The sequence below is a fragment of the Crotalus tigris genome, unplaced genomic scaffold, assembly GCF_016545835.1.
Source record: "Crotalus tigris isolate CLP2741 ecotype Arizona unplaced genomic scaffold, ASM1654583v1 scf7180000018048.2368360, whole genome shotgun sequence".
NCBI classification, from domain to species: domain Eukaryota; kingdom Metazoa; phylum Chordata; class Lepidosauria; order Squamata; family Viperidae; genus Crotalus; species Crotalus tigris.
The window spans coordinates 752,124-773,204 of record NW_024096794.1 but is presented as its reverse complement, the minus strand read 5'-3'; the positions used below and the strand labels follow the sequence as shown (position 1 = coordinate 773,204).

At 39.2% G+C, this 21,081-nt stretch overlaps 1 protein-coding gene across 5 annotated transcripts in view; it reads left to right on the top strand.

The window, feature by feature from the left end:
* The first annotated feature begins 734 nt into the window (after positions 1-734).
* The window catches only part of AARS2 (alanyl-tRNA synthetase 2, mitochondrial), a 35,901-nt gene continuing 15,554 nt past the window's right edge, over positions 735-21,081 (top strand). For all 5 annotated transcript variants that reach the window (XR_005557132.1, XR_005557134.1, XR_005557131.1 and 2 more), the window contains exons 1-17: positions 735-998; positions 2,230-2,418; positions 3,290-3,435; positions 5,325-5,519; positions 6,818-6,962; positions 7,527-7,672; positions 8,034-8,142; positions 8,977-9,015; positions 10,645-10,756; positions 11,101-11,228; positions 11,833-11,983; positions 14,472-14,641; positions 15,154-15,267; positions 16,957-17,097; positions 17,991-18,128; positions 19,506-19,615; positions 20,196-20,304. Coding sequence is in view for 1 of the 5 variants with exons in the window: in XM_039347042.1 (XP_039202976.1) it covers positions 771-998; positions 2,230-2,418; positions 3,290-3,435; positions 5,325-5,519; positions 6,818-6,962; positions 7,527-7,672; positions 8,034-8,142; positions 8,977-9,015; positions 10,645-10,756; positions 11,101-11,228; positions 11,833-11,983; positions 14,472-14,641; positions 15,154-15,267; positions 16,957-17,097; positions 17,991-18,128; positions 19,506-19,615; positions 20,196-20,304 (2,370 nt within the window). In the remaining 4 variants the exon portion in view is untranslated. The remainder of the gene's footprint in view (positions 999-2,229; positions 2,419-3,289; positions 3,436-5,324; positions 5,520-6,817; positions 6,963-7,526; positions 7,673-8,033; positions 8,143-8,976; positions 9,016-10,644; positions 10,757-11,100; positions 11,229-11,832; positions 11,984-14,471; positions 14,642-15,153; positions 15,268-16,956; positions 17,098-17,990; positions 18,129-19,505; positions 19,616-20,195; positions 20,305-21,081) is intronic.

Here is a 21,081-nt window from a genome sequence, read left to right as displayed (position 1 = left end):
TTTAACTTTTTAGCCAAAGCAAAGGACTTTTAAAAAACAAGAAGGGATTTCATATAACTTTCCTAAACTTTGAGGATGGGAATTGATGCAACTCTGCAGAAAGCTTTTATCTGTGCATGTTTGGTGATCAGTACCATAGTGCAGCCATAACAATGTATTTGCAGGATCCCAAACAGCTGCTCTTCCACTCTTTTTGCTCACCCCCCCCCCTCCTCCCGCTGACAAGATCTAGGAGAGAGGACTGCTCCGGGCCCCTTCTATTAAACAATGTAATCTTGTTGAACTCAGGAATCACATCTTTTTTATGGCAGTGCATGCCCTGAGGACCAGCCTCCCCCAGACAGGTAACAAAATGAGCCACAACCTTGCATTGGAGGGATCTGTTTGAATACACTTATAATCCCTTTAAAACAGGGATTCCTAATTTTCTTGCCATCACACTTCCCTTTAGTGTAACTTTAATGTACGCACCAGCCCTAAAATTCCAAACCCAAAATGAACACAAATTAACAATGCAAACGGAACTTTGGGAGAAGTGGATTCTTTGTAACAATATAATTAAAAGGTTGAATGTGGACTCTGTCTGCATCTCCCCAAGGACGGCAATATAAGAAACTGCTTTACAAAGAGATCACTGTAATTTCAAAAATTGTGAGAGCAATTCTACACTCCGTGACATGGAGCTCGAGCTCTTATGCATTCATACACATGTCACTTCCCAAGCTTTGCCTCCTCCTCCTCCGATTCCCACAATTCTGCCCGCAGCTAAGATGGCGGCGATAGTAAATAGCTGCGTGAGATGCTTTCTCCGGTTGCCCTGCAACTGGCATTACAGCTCTTTCCAATCTCGCTCAACTGCCTCCTTGTCCTCCGCGCACGTGCGCCAGATGTTCCTCCAGTTCTTCCAGGAGCGGCACGCGCATCAAGTCGTTCCCTCGGCTTCTGTGAGGCCGCGAAACGATCCCGGGCTGCTGTTCGTGAACGCGGGAATGAACCAGGTACGGTCCCAAAATAGGACGCGGGAAGAACAGGCTTCGCGGAATGCTTCCGCTGTTGCCCTTGACGGCTCTGATCTGATGTTATCTCGTTCCCTTTTTTTCGGAATTTTTTTCCCCGTGGTGTAAATGCCGCTGCTACGGTGCTGTCGTTTTATATCTTTCTCGCTGCTAAAAAGAAATGCTTATTTGCTCGTAAAGTTGCATTGCATTTTACAATATTTTAGACTTCTAGAATATTTTTCTGGAGATATAAAACGGAGAAAAAATGTTCAGCTGAAGGAAAATATGCAGTCAGAATAAGAAGCATCACAATGCAACTGAGAACTGCAGTTGAGATATTTCAAAAATAACTATGTTTTTTCTCTAGCACGTTTTCTGTTGAGAACTTGATTCAGTTAAATGTTTTAGATAAAAATAATGTCAGCTTCATATACCATTATGCATTACACTGTTATTCACATTATTTAACATTATTTAATATAAGTTCTACATTTCAAGAGCATCATTGGAACCAGCATAATGAATAGCTAATTTAATGGATTGGATCCAGAGAGTTGCTGGTTCAAGTTCCCACTTAATATTATCACTGTTAAGCTAAAATAATGTCCTGTACTCCAATATTCTGAGCACACTGTATGCATATGTGAGACTGACAGAACATATTTGCATGACATGTTAAGTCGTGTTGTAGTTTGGCTTGTAGTGTCATTCAGACATACACTAGAGGCTGAAATACAGTTGAGAACTTTACCAAATGGCCCAGTGTGTATCCAAATCTGAACTAAAGATGGATTTATAAATATGGAGCCATTTCTGCTCTAAAAAAGATAAGAGTGGGGGAATAAACACAGAGCAGCATCTTTCAATTTGTTTTTCTACATCCATGGGTTTGGAGGAACATTATTTTAAAAAGAAAGGAATTGGGAAAAGAGTGATCTTACATCCTGTGCATCAAATGATTATTTGATCACTGAAAACATTGTTTAAATTGATTCCAGGAACTCACAGATACCACAAAATAAAAAGTATCTAGAATAGTAGAACTTTTGAAATGTGACTGGCTGGGTTTGTTGTACTCACTGGGAAATGTTTGCTAGCTGACCATGGTTAAGGGAGCTTAGTTTATTGAGTAATAAGAGAATGTGCCTTCTCACTATAACAATCCTTCTCTTAGTATGAGCCAAATATCTCCTGTGTGAAATTTCCTTTATTTTTGTTTTTGAATTTCCAGTTCAAACCCATCTTCCTGGGCACAGCAGATCCTCAAAGTGAGCTTAAACGTTACCGCCGAATTGTGAACACCCAGAAGTGTGTGCGGGCAGGTGGAAAGCACAATGATTTGGAGGATGTGGGTCGAGATGTTTATCATCATACTTTCTTTGAAATGCTTGGGAACTGGTCCTTTGGTGATTATTTCAAAGTAAGGCATTGCTACACATGCTTTAAAAAATGACCTATTTGTAATTAAATTAATTTGTAACTAAATGTGATCCGAATGTGATCCAGAATTATCTTTTTTCTTTGTGACATGTTTGTTTCTAAACTGCACCATAAATTGGAACAGTAAAGCAATCATTATCATGTTTATGGTTTCTCAGTACAAAGGATTTGATTGTAAAAATAATATTTTTGAGAAAGAACTTAGTTGAGCATTCTATTCTGATTTGTACATATAAGCCACTTTATGCAAACATGAGGCATAAGTCAAGTCAAGGAAACTATCTAATTGCAAGGTGAATAGCTTTTGCTGTTCCTTGCATTCATATTGACTTGATGAGTCTTCTATTCTCCCACTTCTAAATAATTTAAACCAGTTGTCTCCAACCTGTGGATTGCCATGTTTTGGAGTATAATATCCATCATTTTTAGATAGCATGGCTTTGCTGATTAGACATGGTGAGGGTTATATTCTACCACAACCTGAGGACATTAGTCTGGGAATACATTATTTAAACAACTGTGTAGAAATAAACAGCCAAAAGGACCTTATAGAATTTTAGTCTGGTGTTAATGACACTAATCGTTTATCTGACTATTGCATCTTCAAGAAATTTAGGGTATCTTGCACAATACTTAGAAAAGAGAGTAATCTATCCAAGGTTATCCAGTTGGAAAAAGACCTCCCCAGATCAATTTAGTCCCATATTTTCATTTTATTTGCTCACCAGGTTGTCCTTGATTGTGCTACAAGCAGCTAATATCATTCTTTATAATCTGTTCCCTCTGGAGCATCTGAAGTTGTTTTCGTACCAAACATTTAACTATTATTTTTTGTTGCTTCATTGTTTTAGGAGGAAGCATGTAAGATGGCATGGGAGCTCCTGACACATGTCTATGAAATTCCAAAGGACCAGCTTTATGTCACTTACTTTGAAGGTGATGTTTCACTTGGTTTAACTGCTGATGAAGAGTGTAGGGATATATGGCTTACACTTGGGTAAGTAATTTTTAAGAAAAAAAATGAATGTAAATAAAGTATAGAAATTTTGAGGGTTTTTTACCATGGTCCAAAAGCAAACAACAATATACATGTTCAAATTATATAAGTCATATAAATAACCTAAACAATAATTTACATTAAGTGGGAACAAGGTGGCTTCTAGAAGCTATTTCTATGACAAGATATTTTGCCAGTTTTAGAAGTATTAACAGATGGATCATTAAGTGGTGCAAGCAGTTAAAGAGTGTCATGATGGATGCTATTAATTCTATACAGCAGTGTTTATGCAGTTGACAGTGAAGTAGCACAAATAAGATTCAGTTTCCGAATAAAAATGTATGGCGTTCAAATGGAGAGCCGGAATATATACTCATTGTCATCCTAATGGGTAACATCAATTTGCACCACTACAAAGAGTCTTTTATGTGAGACATGTACATTATACAAATATTTGGGGATCATATTTGACGAGAAATAAAGATTTCAAGAATTTTGTTTGCCTAAACTCTAGGTTAAATATTTATATAAATGCAACTGGACACCATATAACAACTGGCTCAAAACTTTGGCCTTAAGAGGTTTGATTGCCACTGGAACAAAATTATGAGCGTTAGAGATTACATACATTATCACTGAAAGAAATGTACTATGAGATTTGTATTCAGCTCTCATGTTTCGTTAATTCTGAGCATAGAAGATTGAAAGCAGATACCTAATATTTCAAGGTTTAACCTGTAATACCCAATATTTTAAGATTTTAATCAATCTTCCATTAATGTTCCATCTGGAAGGAGTCTTAAAGTGTTTTCTCAAAAACACCAGAACCTTCATTTTCAAGTAGTTAATTTCCAGGAATTCTTTCGAATAATAAAATGAAAAGACTTAGAGGCATGTTTGCAAACCCACTGCAATATGGAAATAATTGCAGCAGCATTTATAATATGAAAACTGGACAGTGGGCTAGGAAAGAAGCATTGGTCAGTGCATTGCCTGGAATAATTAATAGCTTTGTTTTATATTTCACATGGTTTTGTTTGACTTTTACCCCCAATTTGCTCAAGTATTGCATAATCCTGATCCCTAGTCATGCCTAGAAGACTAAAACTATTGTGTGCAGCAAGCATGGACTGAATACTGTAACATCTTGTTCAGTAGCATTCATCAGTAGAAGCCACGATTGTAAAGTGGAGGAGGAATGGATTGCATGTACCATATTGTGCCACAGAATGGTTTATTCGGCTAAGCATGTTTTGTGAAACCAACCTCTGGTTTATAAAGCACGTGTGATTTAGCAGAATGAATGAACCATGTGTCAAGGTTCCAACTAATGAAACCACATAAGGCAGAACTCCGAGGCTTAAAGTTCCTTTAATACACATGTTTATTAGATAGATAATAACAGCACAGTCAAAAATGAAATCAACTCTGAAATTTCCCTAGAGATTTGAAGTAGCTAAAAGCAATACTCCCCTCCACTCCACTATGCTATAAATCATGCTATCCAATGAAAGCAAGTGGCAGGCTTCTCAAATCGTCTTTGCTCCTCCTTCCTGCACCTGCAGGAATGACTGTGGTTTCCATGGGACTGCTCAGTGTTTTGTCTAATGATACAAATACCCCATCTATGTGGTAACTCAGAACGAAATAGATGGCTTCAACCAGGTTCGTTTCAGAAGTTGACACCATGTCTAAGTTACCAGTGACTTCACCTACCCACAGCAAAGTGGGCAGTCCGGAAACAGAGATTTCCCATTTTGACATTTCTGAGTTCCAGCCTATGAAGTTCATAGATCCATGCATTTGGAGAAGAAAAGGGAAAATACGGATTTACTGTTTCCACTTACCGGCTGTTCTGCTTGTTTGCTTGTTCTTTGCTTGTTTTTCAGCGTGCCCCCTAGCCATGTTCTTCCTTTTCACCTGAAAGATAACTTCTGGGAGATGGGGGACACTGGTCCCTGTGGGCCCTGCACAGAAATCCATTATGATCATATAGGGGGTGGAAGAAATGCAGCAGCGCTCGTGAATCAGGGCTGTCCTGATGTGGTGGAGATCTGGAATCTCGTTTTCATACAGTACAATAGGTATGATATGATGTTACTGTTGGAGCTTTATATCAATGCCATAACTTGACTTCTTAGCAAAATTTTGTATGGCATAGAATATGTAGAGTTGGTTTTAAGATGGGCAGCCATACAAATTTTTAAAATAAATAAATGTTCACAGGCTTTATACCAATTAGTATTGTTTTATCAGTCCGATTATTTATATTATACTAGCTGTTCCCAGCCACGCGTTGCTGTGGCTCAGTCTGGTTAAATGGAAAAGAAAGAAAAGAGAAAGCACACGTTTGTAATATGTTTAATTTCACAGTGCTTGTGGGTATACAGTAGTTTTTGTTGTTCCATTGTCTGTGCAGATATAGAGATTGTCTGAAATCATAGCGTGTTGCTTTTACGTCCAATAGATGGTGCTGTTTTTCACAAAAAGCATGTTTTTACCTATCACAGGTGTGACATCTATATAATATAGGTATATAAAAACATGTGCGTATTCGAACATTGTGTCAAAATTTCAAAGCAATCGGTGAAGAGCTTTCGGAGATTTAAGATTTTGAACAAACAAACATTTACATTTTTATTTATATAGAATAGATAGATAGATATTCTCCTTGTCATCCCCCCAATTATATTTTAGTTTTATCAGCTGGAGGGCTGCACCAATTTTATGTGGCATGGCAAGATCTCTGCAAGGCTTCAATTATCCATTTTGCCTATTATCTCCCATAATTTTAAAAACCTATTTCTTTTTCACCCTATCACTTTGTGTATTGCCTCTGATGAGTGTACTTTCTGCATTAATATTCTGATATTGTCAGAGCTTATCAACCTTCAGCCCAAACCCCACATCACAGCTTGTGTCCTGGTTTCAAAAGCCTTCAATGAGAAATCAGCCCAGATCTCTAGCAAGAGTAACATCTCCCTATCCTACAGTCTGCTTCTTGGATGAGAAAGAAGAGGATGTCAGAAAGCAAAAGAAATTAAGAGAGAAAAGGGTAGTGTAAAACACTGGAAAAGGAACATCTAAGCCTAAGGAATTGTGTCTTTACTCATTTATGGTTCTGGCTTTGCCTTTGCTCACCCAACAGGTTATTTCTATAGAATGACAGCAAAGGATTGCCCATCCTAATTTATGATGGACAAGAGCCTTTGTATAATCTCCACTGATCTTGGTCATCAAGTCTGTCCTCATCAGTCTTCCTGGTGCCTTTCTCCAACTTCATTTTAATCCCTTGCAACATTGTCATTCCCCTCCCTTCAGCAGAAGGGCCTCTAATTAATATTTATCATTTTTCCTTGTTTGGTAACTGATACATTTCTAGAGAGGCCAATGGGAGTTTGCGCCATCTGCCTCAGCATCATGTGGACACCGGAATGGGCTTAGAAAGGTTGATGACTGTTCTTCAAAACAAACGCTCCAATTATGACACTGACCTCTTCACCCCAATCCTGGATGCCATTCATAAGGTGACAATCAGCCTGGCGTAGTTCTACTGAGACTTTGAAGTTTTGTATGTATAATTGCATACAGTACCTCCCTAATAGGCCCTAGTTAAGATCTATGAAGGACTATGATTGAATTGATTTACATTGATTTGAAATGTCGCTAAACGTTCTCATGGACCTCACTGCTCTGCCTCACACCTCTTTCCTGACCCTCATTGTGCCTCTCACCCTTGTGCACCTGTGCAAACCTGTGCTATGTCTCTTGCACATCCTCATGCACCTGCCCAGATCTGCAGCAGCCCCCCACACACCTTCTTGCACTCTTTCTGACTTGCACCATGTCTCTCACATTCTTGTTCACCTTCCCTGACCTGTGCCATGCCTCTTGTGCACACTGAGCCATAATGAGTTCCTTGCACATCTGACCCACACCGTGCTTCTTGCACACCCATATTGCATCTCTTGTGCACTCCCTCATACCTTGTCCTCAAACGTTTCATGCACCTGCCCCAACCCTCTTCTGCAGTTCCACAAGAATGCAATATTCCTGTGTGACTTTCTCCAGTGTCTTCTATTACCTTTCAGGGCTGTGGTGGACCTGGTTACCAAGGCTTGGTTGGCGAGACTGACCCAGGGGGAATGAACATGGCATACAGAGTAGTGGCAGATCACGTGCGTGCTTTATCTGTATGCATTGCGGACGGGATTTTCCCAGGCATGGCTGGTGCCGAGTAAGGAAAAAGTCCAATAATGAGGGAAAGGTTGGGAATGGGTGATTAGAGAATATTCAGGTTGACGTTTTGAGAAAGAAAGTTACACGGAGAGAGGAAGCAGGGTGGGGCAAATGGAAGCTACAGTTTTGAATGATTTCAAAAGATTAGTGGAGAAAGACAACTGCAGCAGACACAAAATGCGTGCATAAAGTATACAATATATGGAACATACCAAGGGTATAGTTGTAAAACCAACCAGGTAAACACTAAGAGAATCTTGGTGGGAATTTTAACAAGTGTTCAGACTTTTTCTGAAAAAGCAAAATTGCCTACTCACTCAGAATTCTGATTTCTTTTTTAAACATTTTCTTCCCTGCAGGCTTGTTCTGCGTCATATCTTGCGCAGGGCTGTGCGATTTTCTTCAGAGGTTCTCCATGCTCCACCCGGGTTCTTGGCGAGTTTGGTTCCTGTTGTGGTAGAAATTCTGGTAACTTAGAATTTGATTTCATAGGGAAGATAATTTCCTTTTCTAATGCTGTCCTGCAGTGTTTCCCAAACTTGACAATTTTAAGGCATGAGGACTTCAACTCCCAGAATTCCACAGCCAGCGTTGCTGGCTGTGGAATTCTGGGAGTTGAAGTCCTCATGCCTTAAAATTGTCAAGTTTGGGAAACACTGCTGTACTGGTTGCCTTATCAAATGGCACTACCTTGTGGCATCAGATGATGAAACCCTTAGCTGCTAGAAATATGGGAGAGATAGCAGAATGAAACAGCAGATTTTTTTTAATGCAGGTGTTAAAACTACCTAGTTATCCTACACATGGTCTCAATATTAGAAGAAATAGTAAGTGACCCAGCAGTTCTTCTACTATTCCAGTGAGACATATCACATCACATCTGCTAAATAGAAAATATGCAGAATACAGTCTAGTAACAGAATTATCAAAAAACCTGGAATCAGGAAAGAGTTATGTTTGCAGAATTGCATGTTTCTTGACTGAAAGGCAGCTCTCATGGAGGTGTTTCTGTCCAATAATATGAAGAGCCTGACAGGCCTTTTGTGATATTTGTGTTAAGTCAACACATCTGATGCTGTTTGTCACTCACATTAATTCTACTCAGATATTTTATTTTTGCATAGAATTGGGGATGGGGGGGAGGGTAATTTGCTATATTACGTAATTCCTGACATGAGACTGACAAAACCCATTTTTTTTCCTGATTTCAGAATTTACATTCCATATAATGTAAATTAAGGATGGGGAGAAATGAGAGTTGCACTACTAATGACCTGTAATGAGTTGATGTTTCCTTTGCAGGGAGATGCTTATCCAGAACTAAAGAGGGACCCAGACAAGGTAAGCAGCTACTGCTGCTGCACTCAAAGTTGTGTTTGATCTCTAATTGTTACACATTGCTTGAAATAGTGGAACTTTTTCCTTAGCCATTCCCTTTCAATGAGCATACTATACCAGCTTCCAGTTTTTGATTATTATTTTTTTGCCATCTCATTTTGAATCGTGGAAGAATGGAGGTGGGATTGGACTTCATTGCTGTCTCCTGAGCAATTATGCTACTACAGCATGCATTTTAAAGGTCAATCCAACAGTTTGCCTCTGTGCCATACATGAGCAAATGCAAGCAGGAAATTTGCTCTTCTGATATGAATGAAACTATAAGCCAGCGTCCCATCTAGAGCAGAGATCTAAGGCAAAATGTGCTGTCTCTGTTTTGTCTCTTTTGTTTCGAAAGATATATTCCTCTTTTCCAGTATTTTTTTTAACCCAGTGAATAGTCCAAGCAATAACATACATGTACTGTATACTATCTGGAGAAAGAAAGTTCCAGTTAATTTTCTAAAACCTTTCCTGAGAAAAGTTTCATTTAAAAACCATTAAAAATCAGTTTTTTGATATGTAATTTGATTGCACAAAGTTTGACTATTGATAGAAAAGACATTAGAAAAATATTACTAAACTTTAAAAAATTATCCTGCCAATGAAGGCAAATAACATCCCTCGTTAAAGGGATGCTGCTACAGCTAATAGATTGGGAATTATATGTTACGACAATTTGAAAGTTGGGGGAAGGGGTTCAGTCCCTAAAAATTTCACCAAATGTGACACTAAGAACAAATCATAAGTGCAAAGAAAAATGAGCACATACATTGCAATGATGTTCTTTCTATCTTCATCCAACTTTGTGACCTCAATTCCAAAAAGGTTTTCATGACAGATACCTATGTTGCCATAGTTAATTATGGTTGATGGTGGTCTTTTGTGAACTAAATGCATCTGAAAACCTAGATCAGTGATGGCGAACCTTTTAGAAACCAAGTGCCCAAACTGCAACCCAAAACCCACTTATGTATCATCGGGTGCCGGGTGGGCGTGGCCTATTGGGTGGGGGGGCTGCGGTGGTAACGGCAGACTGAGTGGGACTAAAAAGTTTAATCAATCAATTCCAACTTTGCGAGATCTTTTTTTTTCCCGCAAGAAGTTGAAATTGATTGATTGATTGAACCTTTTTTTTTTGCACACGGCGGTAGAGGCCTAAAGCGATAAAGGTTTTATAAAACCCAGCTGAAGGCCTAGGATTGGGATCACGGCACGTGTGCCCAGAGAGGGCTCTGCGTGCCACAGGTTCACCACCACAGACCTAGATCAATGTCAACAGAGTATGCAATCTGGATTTTTTTTTCTTGAACAGATGCCATTTTTTCTTTTATATATTTCTTACTCTGCCCTTTTCTCCGCTTGGATCATAGGATTGCAGGGAGAGTAGAATTCTAGAACATGAGTTGAGCATGCATCATGCTTTTCCTACATCTTCTGCTTAGTGAGCAAGATACCTTGAAGAGCTTGGCTTTTCAACTTTTTAATTTGGCTTTTAATCTTTTATTCAACACTTGTAATAAATGGCTTTTTAAGCAATAGGTTTATTTATTTTCTGTTCCTATTCAGTTTGCCTCTTTTATCTCCCTGCAGATTATGAATATCATCAATGAAAATGAAGCAGCATTTTTCTCTTCTCTCTTACAAGGACGCCGAGTTATAAACCGAACTCTCCAGAAATTGAATCATTCCCAAGTCTTCCCAGGCAAGGATCTCATTTCCCCACAACCAACCACTGCTATCTGCCAAAGTACAATGTACAGTGTAATGAGATAGATGCCTTGTTTGTAAAACCCACCTGCCTGGCTTTGACTTGTCCCTTCCTTTTGACCATGTATGCATGAAAGAGTGATATTCTGGCTGATTAATGGGAATTCATGTGCAACTTTCCAATGACTCTGTAATCACAGTCAGTGGTTATCCTATGGTTGGTTTTTTTACAATTTCAGATTCTAGTTAGGAAGCATCAAAAATGGCAGATGCTGCATTATAGGATGACATACTTAACCATAGGAAAGTTGCTGAAGTTGCTCATATTCTTGCCTGCAGGTGAGGTAGCTTGGTCTCTCTATAGAAATTTGGGATTCCCCCTGGATCTCATTAAATTGATGCTTGAAGAAAAAGGAGTACAGCTAGACATTGCTACTTTTGATCATCTGGCTCAGGAACATGCTGAAGTAAGCGTCACTTATGTCTTTTTATGAATCATCCTAACTGATCTATTTTTTTTTCCTCTGACCAATGCCTTAAAAATGGTACTTATAGAGAAACATAAGGGAAGAATAGGCAACCATGGCTTTCTAGCCATAGCTAAAAGGGAACTCCCAACAGCCCTTATGGTAAATGGTGAAGAATATTGGGAGCTTAGCAATATCTGGAAGACTACAAAGAGTTCACTCCAGTTTTTTGAGGTCCTCTGAAGAAGCCCCTCTGTTAGCTGTAATAAATCATAATCCATAGCAATAGATTAAGTATATTGTCTTAATTTTGATTTGTTTGTTTGTTTGTTTCAAATGGAATAGCCATATTTTTTTTCTAAAAGGTGTACAGGTGCAAACTGACTTGGAGTAAAATTTCATAAGCATTTAATTCCACCTCCCCAACCCTTGATTTAAAAGGGAGCAAAGATTCTCAAAAACTTAAACTTAATCCTAGATTGGGATAGCCTTATGAAAATGCTACAGTCTCCCGAATTCTGTGTACAGGTTTTATTAAATTGATGTGGCTCATTCTTTTGTTTTCTCTCTCCGTGTCTTTCCTTCCCTTTCCATACCTGTGCAGCACAATGCTAAGTTGCAACAGCAACAGCAACCACAGAGTCCTGGGAAGCAGCTGGATGTGCTTTCATTGGCCCAATTGCAGGAGCGGAATGTGCCTATTACTGATGATTCCCCCAAGTATGACTATAAACTTGAACAAGATGGGAAATATGGTAAGGATCAACCATGCTTGATGAAGACAAGACTTTATTTTCTAATAGGGAAATAAATGTTTTTGTTAGGATAGGATAACTGGGCTCATTGCCTGATTTGAAAAGTCAATAGTAGCATAATTGTGAGTTTTAAAAAAACACACTCAGGCAGCCATTACTTATTTTATTATTGCATCTGTACGCTGCATGCTTGCAAGCTTCAGCTAAATAAAGTGATCTTGGATAATGGGGGGGGGGAGTTCTAGTTGAGGGGTGAGATAGCTGTAACTCTGCTTCTTGAACTTCCTAAGGTCAGTAGAAGATCATCAGTTGTCATGATGACTTTGTCAAAACAGTGAGGCTGACGTATTTTTCTTTTTGCTTGCTTTTTATATTTATTTTTTCTCAGTTGACATGGTATAAGTGGGAGAATGGCAGCAGCAGACTTTAGGGAAACAAATTGTTCTGTTTCCACCCTTAAAATCTACCTCAAATCATGGAATGAAATAATTGTTTTTCAGACTAATTTCAGCATACTTTTCAGATTTTGTGAGGTGTTAAGGATGGAAGAGGGGATGATTCGCATCCCTAAAACTTCCTAGCCATGTTCCATCTGAAATCGGCCTCACAATGAAAAAAGAGCCCAAGTCACCTCTCCCTCTGAGAAACCATTTGGAAGCAGGCCGGGAGTTTCACTATAGGAGTGAGAGGCCTTCAGAAGGCTTCCCACTGCTCATCCCACTGTGGCTTCCTGCCGCCTCCAAATGGATATAGGCTGTGTAATGCTCATACTAACAGAATCACATAGTCCAGACATGTCAAACACAAGGCCTGGGGGCTGGATGCGGCCCGCGAAGTGGTTTCATGTGACCCGCGAAGCCATCCTGGAAACAGTGAGGGAACGGCCCCCGCTGCCTTGGCCCTGGCCCAGGCTGGCCGGGAGCCAATGTACAATTTTGTGGTGGCCATCTATGCTGAAACGCATTCAGTCTTAGCTCCACAAGGCCGCCTAGAAACAGCGAGGAACCAGCCCCTGCTGCGTCGGCCCCGTCCCCTGGGTGCATGCTGAGGAGGTGTCACCCTTTGTGAGGAATGAAGAAATGGACCATGCCTTGGCACTTGCCCCAGTCCCACCCCCTTCTGCCAGAGACCCTCAGATCTGTCCCTCTCCTGCCCAGGTCCCCACAGGCACCCTTGACGCAAACAATGTAAAGCTGGCCATGTCCACCCAGTAGGCCACACCCACTCCATCCACGCCCACTCAGTAGGCCACACCCACCCACCCACCCACCCCGAGGGCAACCGCAATGCTGGTGCAGCCCTCAATGAAATTGAGTTTGACATAGTCTGTATTTGACTATTTTGGTACTAGCTTCTGGCAATTGATTCCAAGGCAGAAGGAGACTCTGTTTTATCCTCTCCTTGTAGAGGAAGCACCTCCTCTCTCACCAGATGAGCTCTATATACCTAAATCCCATTTGTTGCCCTTGGAAACCATGGAGAATATTAGCTTCCTTTCTCCATGTTGTTTTTTGCATGTAGGATTCTGTGAGGGGAGAGAGGAGAAGCAGCATTTTGGCCTTTTGCCCAAGCAGCAACATATCTTCAGTCGGGTCTTATTCACCAATTACCATGAGAGTTGGCTGGTGGGGGGATGGGACAATTGGACTCCAGCACATCCAGAGGAAAGAGGCCTATTTTTAGCAACTTGCAGCAAGTTCCATGATGTCTTTATTTCATTCATAAAAGGAGAAACCTTGAAGAAGTATTGCCAGCCAAAGTAGACATTTTTAGGCTAAATAATCCAGCAGCCCCCAAGTTAGTCTAATGTTGTTTCCTATATTCTGTCCTCTTTTGTAGAGCAGTGAGAGTTTAGCTCTTCTGAATTTGGAGCTGTGGAATTGAACTTGAAGGAAGAAAATCTATTATGGCACATGTATTGAATGGATACATATTTAAATTCATTTAATGCAGTTAAAGCCAGTAATACATCATTGTCATTACCTATGTGGGGAACTGTGAGTGATATCTCCACAGTCGTTAATCTTTGTATTTCTTAGATTTTTCACATACCCAGCTTCATCTATTTGGTGGAAGCTGAAAAGTTTTGTTTATGGCTCCAGCAGTACATTACAGAAACTGGCAAGATCTCTCATGAGAAGGCACTGTTGTTGTTCAGTTGCTAAGTTGTGTCTGACTCTTCACAACCCCCATGGACCACAGCATGCCTGGCCCCACTGTCTCCCAGAGTTTGCCCAAAGAGAAGGGCAAACTCCCTTCTTATATACTCCCACATATAATAATAATGCCATTTAAATATGTTTATGTTCTTGGGTACTGTGAGTACTGATGCCATGTGACTATCCAAAATTGGCTTTTAAATCATTTAGGTGAGCATTGGTCAGATCAGTGCTACATGATTGGCTGATTGTCTTATTCTCCAGGTGGCTCCACTGAATAGGCCACCTTATAGAAATGGAGTCTGTGACCTTTTTCTTGCTCTCTGCAGTGTTTAAGCCATGCCAAGCCACCGTCTTAGCACTCTATAGAAATCAGACTCTTCAAGAGGAAATTTCAGGAAAACAGCACTGTGGGGTCCTGTTAAACAAGACTTGTTTCTACGCTGAACAGGGTGGTCAGGCATCTGATCAAGGCTATATGTTGTGTGACAGACAGCAGGTAAGCTTTTTCCCACTCAGAACTGAAATTATTCCCTGATGATAATCTGGGCATGAGCTTCCTTGAAATGCATAAGCCATCTGGGTTGCAGTCTCCAGGCTATAGCACCAGTTTATTCCTTATCCACATCTTTTTGCTTTACTTTCAGTCACTGATTACTATAGTATTTGTACTAAATGCAGAAGGTTTACCTCTATTGATCTTAATCTATACTTCTCCCAATATTAATTTAAGAGCTTAGTTGATTGATAAATAGCAATTTGTTAATGACTAAGATAATTGAATGTCCTGTAGAAGAATAGAACAGTGTTTCTCAACCTTGACAATTTTAAGGCATGTGGACTTCAACTCCCAGAATTCCACAGCCAGCATTGCTGGCTGTGGAATTCTGGGAGTTGAAGTCCACATGCCTTAAAATTGTCAAGGTTGAGAAATACTGGAATAGAAGAACATGATTCACAAAAATCATGAAGTGTCTGTGTTAACAGTTGTGCCTTTTTCCTTCTTTTGAGGATGTACTTTTCCCTGTTGAATCAGTACAAGTATTTGGTGGCTATGTAATCCATGAAGTCTTCGTTTCAGAAACCCTGAAGGTTGGGGACCAAGTACAACTCTTTGTGGATGAGGTAACAATCTGTGCTGGGCAATGCCATAAAATTCCTGAGTCAACAGTATGTTTTTAAGCATGCCATACTAATAGATTGTATTGGGTGGAAAGTTAAGAAAACATATTGCACCCTGGGCATGACAAACATTTCCAAGGACTTACGTTGTAGGATATTCTATGTTACTTTGTACCTTTGTTGATTTTTCCCTAACACTATTTGCCTTTCAACCAACTCACAAAGATTAACAAATATACATGTTGCAGCTTAGCACAAGACAGTGTCTTACATTCAAGAGTCAGAGAGGAAAAAAACCTGCAGATTCCTTAACGATTCTCAACTACATGACCCATTGAAATAAGTGGAGGGTAACATTTGCAAATAGAGATTTTTTTTAGCAGAGTGACTTTGTTACGGTAAGGCAAATTCCATCATTTTGGCTGCTTAAGCAAAATGATGGAATTCGCCTTACTATAACAAAGTTATTTTGAGAGACCCTACCAAAGTTTATTTCAAGCAAATTATTACTCAAGCATTATACTACTCCTAAGCAGCTAATGCTTTAAAATGGGCTGGTGAGCCAAAGTGAGAGATGCTCAGTTTTTAATGACATGCATAGTTCTAATTAAGCCATTGTACCCTTAGGAGGAACTTTTTGATAGTATAAATTGTGTGTGCTAGTAACTCACATCAGGACATTCATCACATAGAATGATTTAAGACAAGATTGTTTTTCTGTTTCTCTTTTAATTTAATTACTTAATAATTGTTTAATTATAAGAAGCAGTATTTGGAGTATCAAGGAGTTTTATCACTATGCTGCAGTGAATATCTTAGAAAACAAGTATGGTGACTTTCAGATACACGAAAGATTTGTAGAGGAATGATGTATGATTTCTACTGGATGAGAAGAGAGCTATGAAGTTGGTATTCTAGTAACACAATGTAAAGGAATGTAGAGATTATCTTGAAGAAGGAATGGATGAGCTTTGAAAGGGAGAAGAAATGGCAATGCATTCCTAAAGAGGTAAAAGGCATAAGAAAGAAACCAAAAATAACCATGCTTTGATTCTGTTTGGTATAGAACAAACAGACAAACCAAAATTAATGGGATTTCAAGATTCTGTCATTACGTCCTATAATAGAGTAGCATTCGTGGAATCCTTTCAGTGTCTGTTTCTTGACCTGACCTACCTCAAAGAACGGACAAACAAGTATGTTTCTTCGAACATTAATTAAATTAATTAAAGGTAACCTGGGATCTTCAGATATCGCTGAACTACTGGTCTCAGCATCCTTCATTGCCTTTTTAATTGGAGCTGCTAGGACTTGTTCAGCAACATCTGTAGGGCCAGAAGTTCTTGACTAGTTAATTCAAGAATATTAGAGAGGGAAGGGCTTTAGAAGTTATAAACATGGACATTATAAAGACACACTTAATTTGTTTTAATCTGTGGTATCTGCAGAGGAAAAAGAGTCTTGGATAGCAAAGCTGGAAAAAAAAACCTGCTGAGAACTTTCCTACACAGTATAATTGGTGCTTTGGTAGGTGAATTAAGAGTCAGTATAGCTTTGTATATACAGTCATGTGTTCAAAATGATTTTATTATGCATTCAAAACTCTCATTTTTATTGCTGATATGTTCATCTTGTTTATAATGTTTTACAACATCAGCACACGCTTATCCAGTGCATTGCCTTTGTTTTCAGGCTCAGAGGCTAGCCTCCATGAGGAACCACACAGCTACCCACTTGTTAAACTTTGCACTCCGCCAAGTCTTGGGAGACTGCACAGAACAGCAGGGATCCAGTGTGACTGCTGAGCATCTGCGATTTTTTGTCAACACCAAGGTGCCTGGTATCCCCAAACTACTCCACATTTAGAGCAGGGAGGATAAGAAAACCTGGAACACACCTAGAGTTGAGCTGCAAAAGTTAGTTCAACACCTACTATCTTGTCCCCTAACATATGAATGAGACAGCCTTTAGACTTCAGTCATTGTTAGCAGTCCTGGTATTGAAACAGTATTTTTATTTATTAAATTTGTTTGCTGGCCATCTTGCCACAAGTATTCTCCTTATTCCTCCATCACTGACCAAGGACAGCCACAGGGCATATAAATTCTGTTGGATTTGGTCATTCTTTACCATGGAGGAAAATTTGGTTAATGAGTAATTTGATATAGATAACAAAGGAGAGAGAGAATTGGCAGTGGGAAGAGTGAATGTCTTGCAGTACAGATTTTTGTCAAGGATGGAGAGCATCCAGCATTGAAGAAAAGTGCTAAAATAACAGATGGGGGGAATTGTATGTTATGCAGGTCCAAATTCAATGTATAAATGGAGGTGGAGTGATGTAAGCAATTTTGTTTTGGAGCACTTAACTATAGATTTATGTTTTAATGTGTAACATGCACAAGACAACTCATCAATTGCCATGTAATCCTAATTGCTATTGTGACTACTTGGTGTTTTCACACTAAAAGCCTAAAAATGTAAGTTTTGATAGCATTCTCTTACACAAAATTGGTATATATTGGCAAACAAATCTTATATAGTTTGGTTCAAGAACTATTGATTCCAGTTTTTAAATGAGAATACCAAAGCTTAAAAATTTAGTGAGTGTTAACTCCTGAAACTGAATTTTGGAAACTAATCATCCACTCTTTTGCATTCTACAATACACTAAACTTCATGTTGTGTAATGCTGCATCTTTCTGATGAAGAATATTTTTCTTCATCAGGTTCCCATAAAAACAGAAAATCTGCAAGAGGTAGAAAGTGTGGTCCAAGAGATGATCAAAAGGAATGAAACTGTCTATACACGAAAAGCTCCCCTTAATCAGACCAGTGATGTTCTAGGACTCCGGAAACTGGATACGGTAATTTGGGGGATTGCAGTGACTAAAGGAAAAAGTCTTAAATAGCTAAAAATCACATCCATAGTAATCTCAGCCAGGATAGGTATTTTGTTCTGGAGATATTTAGAGTCATTTCTGGGTAATATTTACATTCTTGAATGTATTTTTAATTGAAATGTCTAACAATTACAAATATTATGCATTTTAAAAGTGATTCCAAAATTACTACATGATTCTCCCCATTTGTTTTGCATTTTGATGCATATAATTTCTCCAAGAACTTTTTACTAAATTCTACTGTGAATTATATGGTCCTTTGAAATTAAAATTCTGACCTATAAAGAACTGTTAGATGTTTTTTATCTCTAATTTAATGGGGCTTTTTTACCTCAGGATAGATAGATCAAAGGATGTGTCTGTGAGTGTTGGTGATTAATTTTTTGGTACATTTGAAAGAAAATGTTAATAAAAACCCTAGAAAAACATAGACTACATTTTAGAGCTTTATATCATGCTCTTCCATGATTGAACCAGGTTTGTACAGAGAATATAATCATATTTCATCTGAACAGTTATATTTCCTGCATGATCAAGATTTTCAGTTATGTAAAATTCTCATTTATGCCTTGCCTGTAACTTTTTTCAGCTAAACACATTCATTGTCTTCTTCCATATTCAGCATACAAAGTTGGGAAAAGCATGCGTGACCCCCCTCTATATTTGTTAGTATATAACTCCAAAATGGGCCTTACAGAGCACAAGTGCTGCAAAATATAATTGGTTAAATTTCAAAGTAAATTGGATTTAAAAACATCTGAAATAGCCAGTATTGTGTATAATTCTGTATGCTTTCTCTATAGTTATGCTACCTGGCTTCTGCTTCTGAATCCCATTTCCATAATACTTGTTCCTTCCCCCTTTGTTTTAATTCCCAGCCACAAAATATTGAGCATTCTAAAAAAAGGAACCTTTGAAATTCATGGAATTTGAGAATCTCAGAAACGTAGCCAAGCATTTGGCTGACTATTATTGAAAATATGTCAGGTTCAACCAATTTTCACTTGTTTCTATTAGTAATATCTTTCTCATCCAGTAGCAATTGTTCAGGAGCGTTAGTGGTCATAGCACATGATCTAAGCCCTATCCCTTTGTGTATGTATGTGATGCTGACACAAACAAAGGTGACAGGGCTTGGATTGTGCTGCTGTAATGCTACCTTTAAGAAAGGTGGACAAATGAATGGAGATAGTGTGTTCAGATCTTCCCACAGATTAGTCTTCAGCACATTCTCAAGGGTGCTGCCATCTTACACATAATTATGTCCATGTAATAGTTGTAGCTTACCAATTGTACAGCCAATTATTGCCATGCCATGTGGTCTTCTCTGAAATCTTTCAGGTGTATCCCGATCTGGTTCGTATTGTGTCAGTAGGTGTCCCAGTTGAAAAAGTCTTGGCTGAGGGTTCCAAACATGCAGTGAATACCTCTGTGGAACTGTGCTGTGGAGTGCAAGTATTTCTGTCCTGTTTCTTTTAAATTGGGATGTTTTGCGCGTGCCTTGAAATTGTGTGTGGGAAGTGGGTTTCCCTGAAAATTCTAATCTGCTTCCCAGTTTCAGTAGGAAGAAGGTCTACATAATGTCTGCAGTCTGCCACAGCTCTCTCTCTGCTGCAATATAACTGCCAAGGGTCTTGGATGGCAGCTCCCTCCCGCATACTGTATTTGTAATGAGACTCTTACCTTACATTAGCAATATAAAATGACACATTGTAATTTAAGTGCCAAGGAGAAGGATAGTTTTAAAACACTGTCAACATACAGATTTTTGTTCTTATTTTTCTTCTTGCTCCTTGGTTATTTATGATTGCAAACACTTGAAGTTCAGCACAGGTGAACTATTTATTGACCTAAGCTGGTAGGTGGTTTGGTCCTAGAAGGTGGGAGATTGGAGGCTGTCTTGTCTCTGCCATTTACTGTTTCTTTAATAGGCTTATTCCAAAGGTCTTTTATATGTTCTGAAGTGGGCTTTAGATTTTTGACTCCTTTCAAAATACAAAGTCTATTTGCTGCTCCTTCTCTCTCGTCCAGACACCTTCTGCAAACAGGAGATGTACAAGATTTCACCATCATCTCAGAGCAGCAGATGGCTAAAGGAATCAGCCATATTGTTGCAGTGACAGGAGAGCAAGCCAGACAAGTAAGACCTCGGTGAAATAGCTGCTAGACCTTTCCAAAGATACAGATTCCGGTGCTGTTTAAACAGGCCCCAGGATCTGCTGTCCTTCGCTTTCCCTTTGATCTGCATTGTCCGGAGAGGGGTGCCCTTTCCAATGTTCACCTGTTGCCTCCAGTCTCATGCTGGAGGCAAGCACTATGCTCTTTTCTTTCCATCTCTGTTCAAATTCTGGAATTCAGAATCACTTAAACAAGTTTGCAGTTGAACTAGTTCCAAGCCCTGATTTGATTTGTCCTCTTCTGCTCTCTTATAATGTTGGGTAACCTGCAATTGATATTGGAGAATATCTAAGAAGATAAGTTTCAAATTCAAGATTGAATAAGATTTCTGACATGATACTAATATCATCATAACCATTCTATGAAGATAGAATAATTGTTAGGGTCAGTTCCTCTCCACTTTGTCCAAGCTTTGTCTTTTTCCATACTTAAGGAGGAGGGTAAAGATAAAATAGCATGAAGTGAGACTTCCGGTTTTGCACCATAGCACACAGCTGATGGATTGCAGAGCCCCGCATTTCACGGCTAGTTTCACCCTGCCAGGGGACCCTAAATGGGTCTAAAGACACCCCGGAGAGGTGGTAAAAATAGGGCAAGACAACAGGATTTAATAATGAAGGCTATCTCTTTTCTTCAGTTGTCATCTCTCCCATTCAGCTTTATTCAAAACTCCTGAGGCTTTTAGTCTGTGCAAGTGCTTATTTTAGTTTCACCGTAACTCTCCCACCAACATACATAT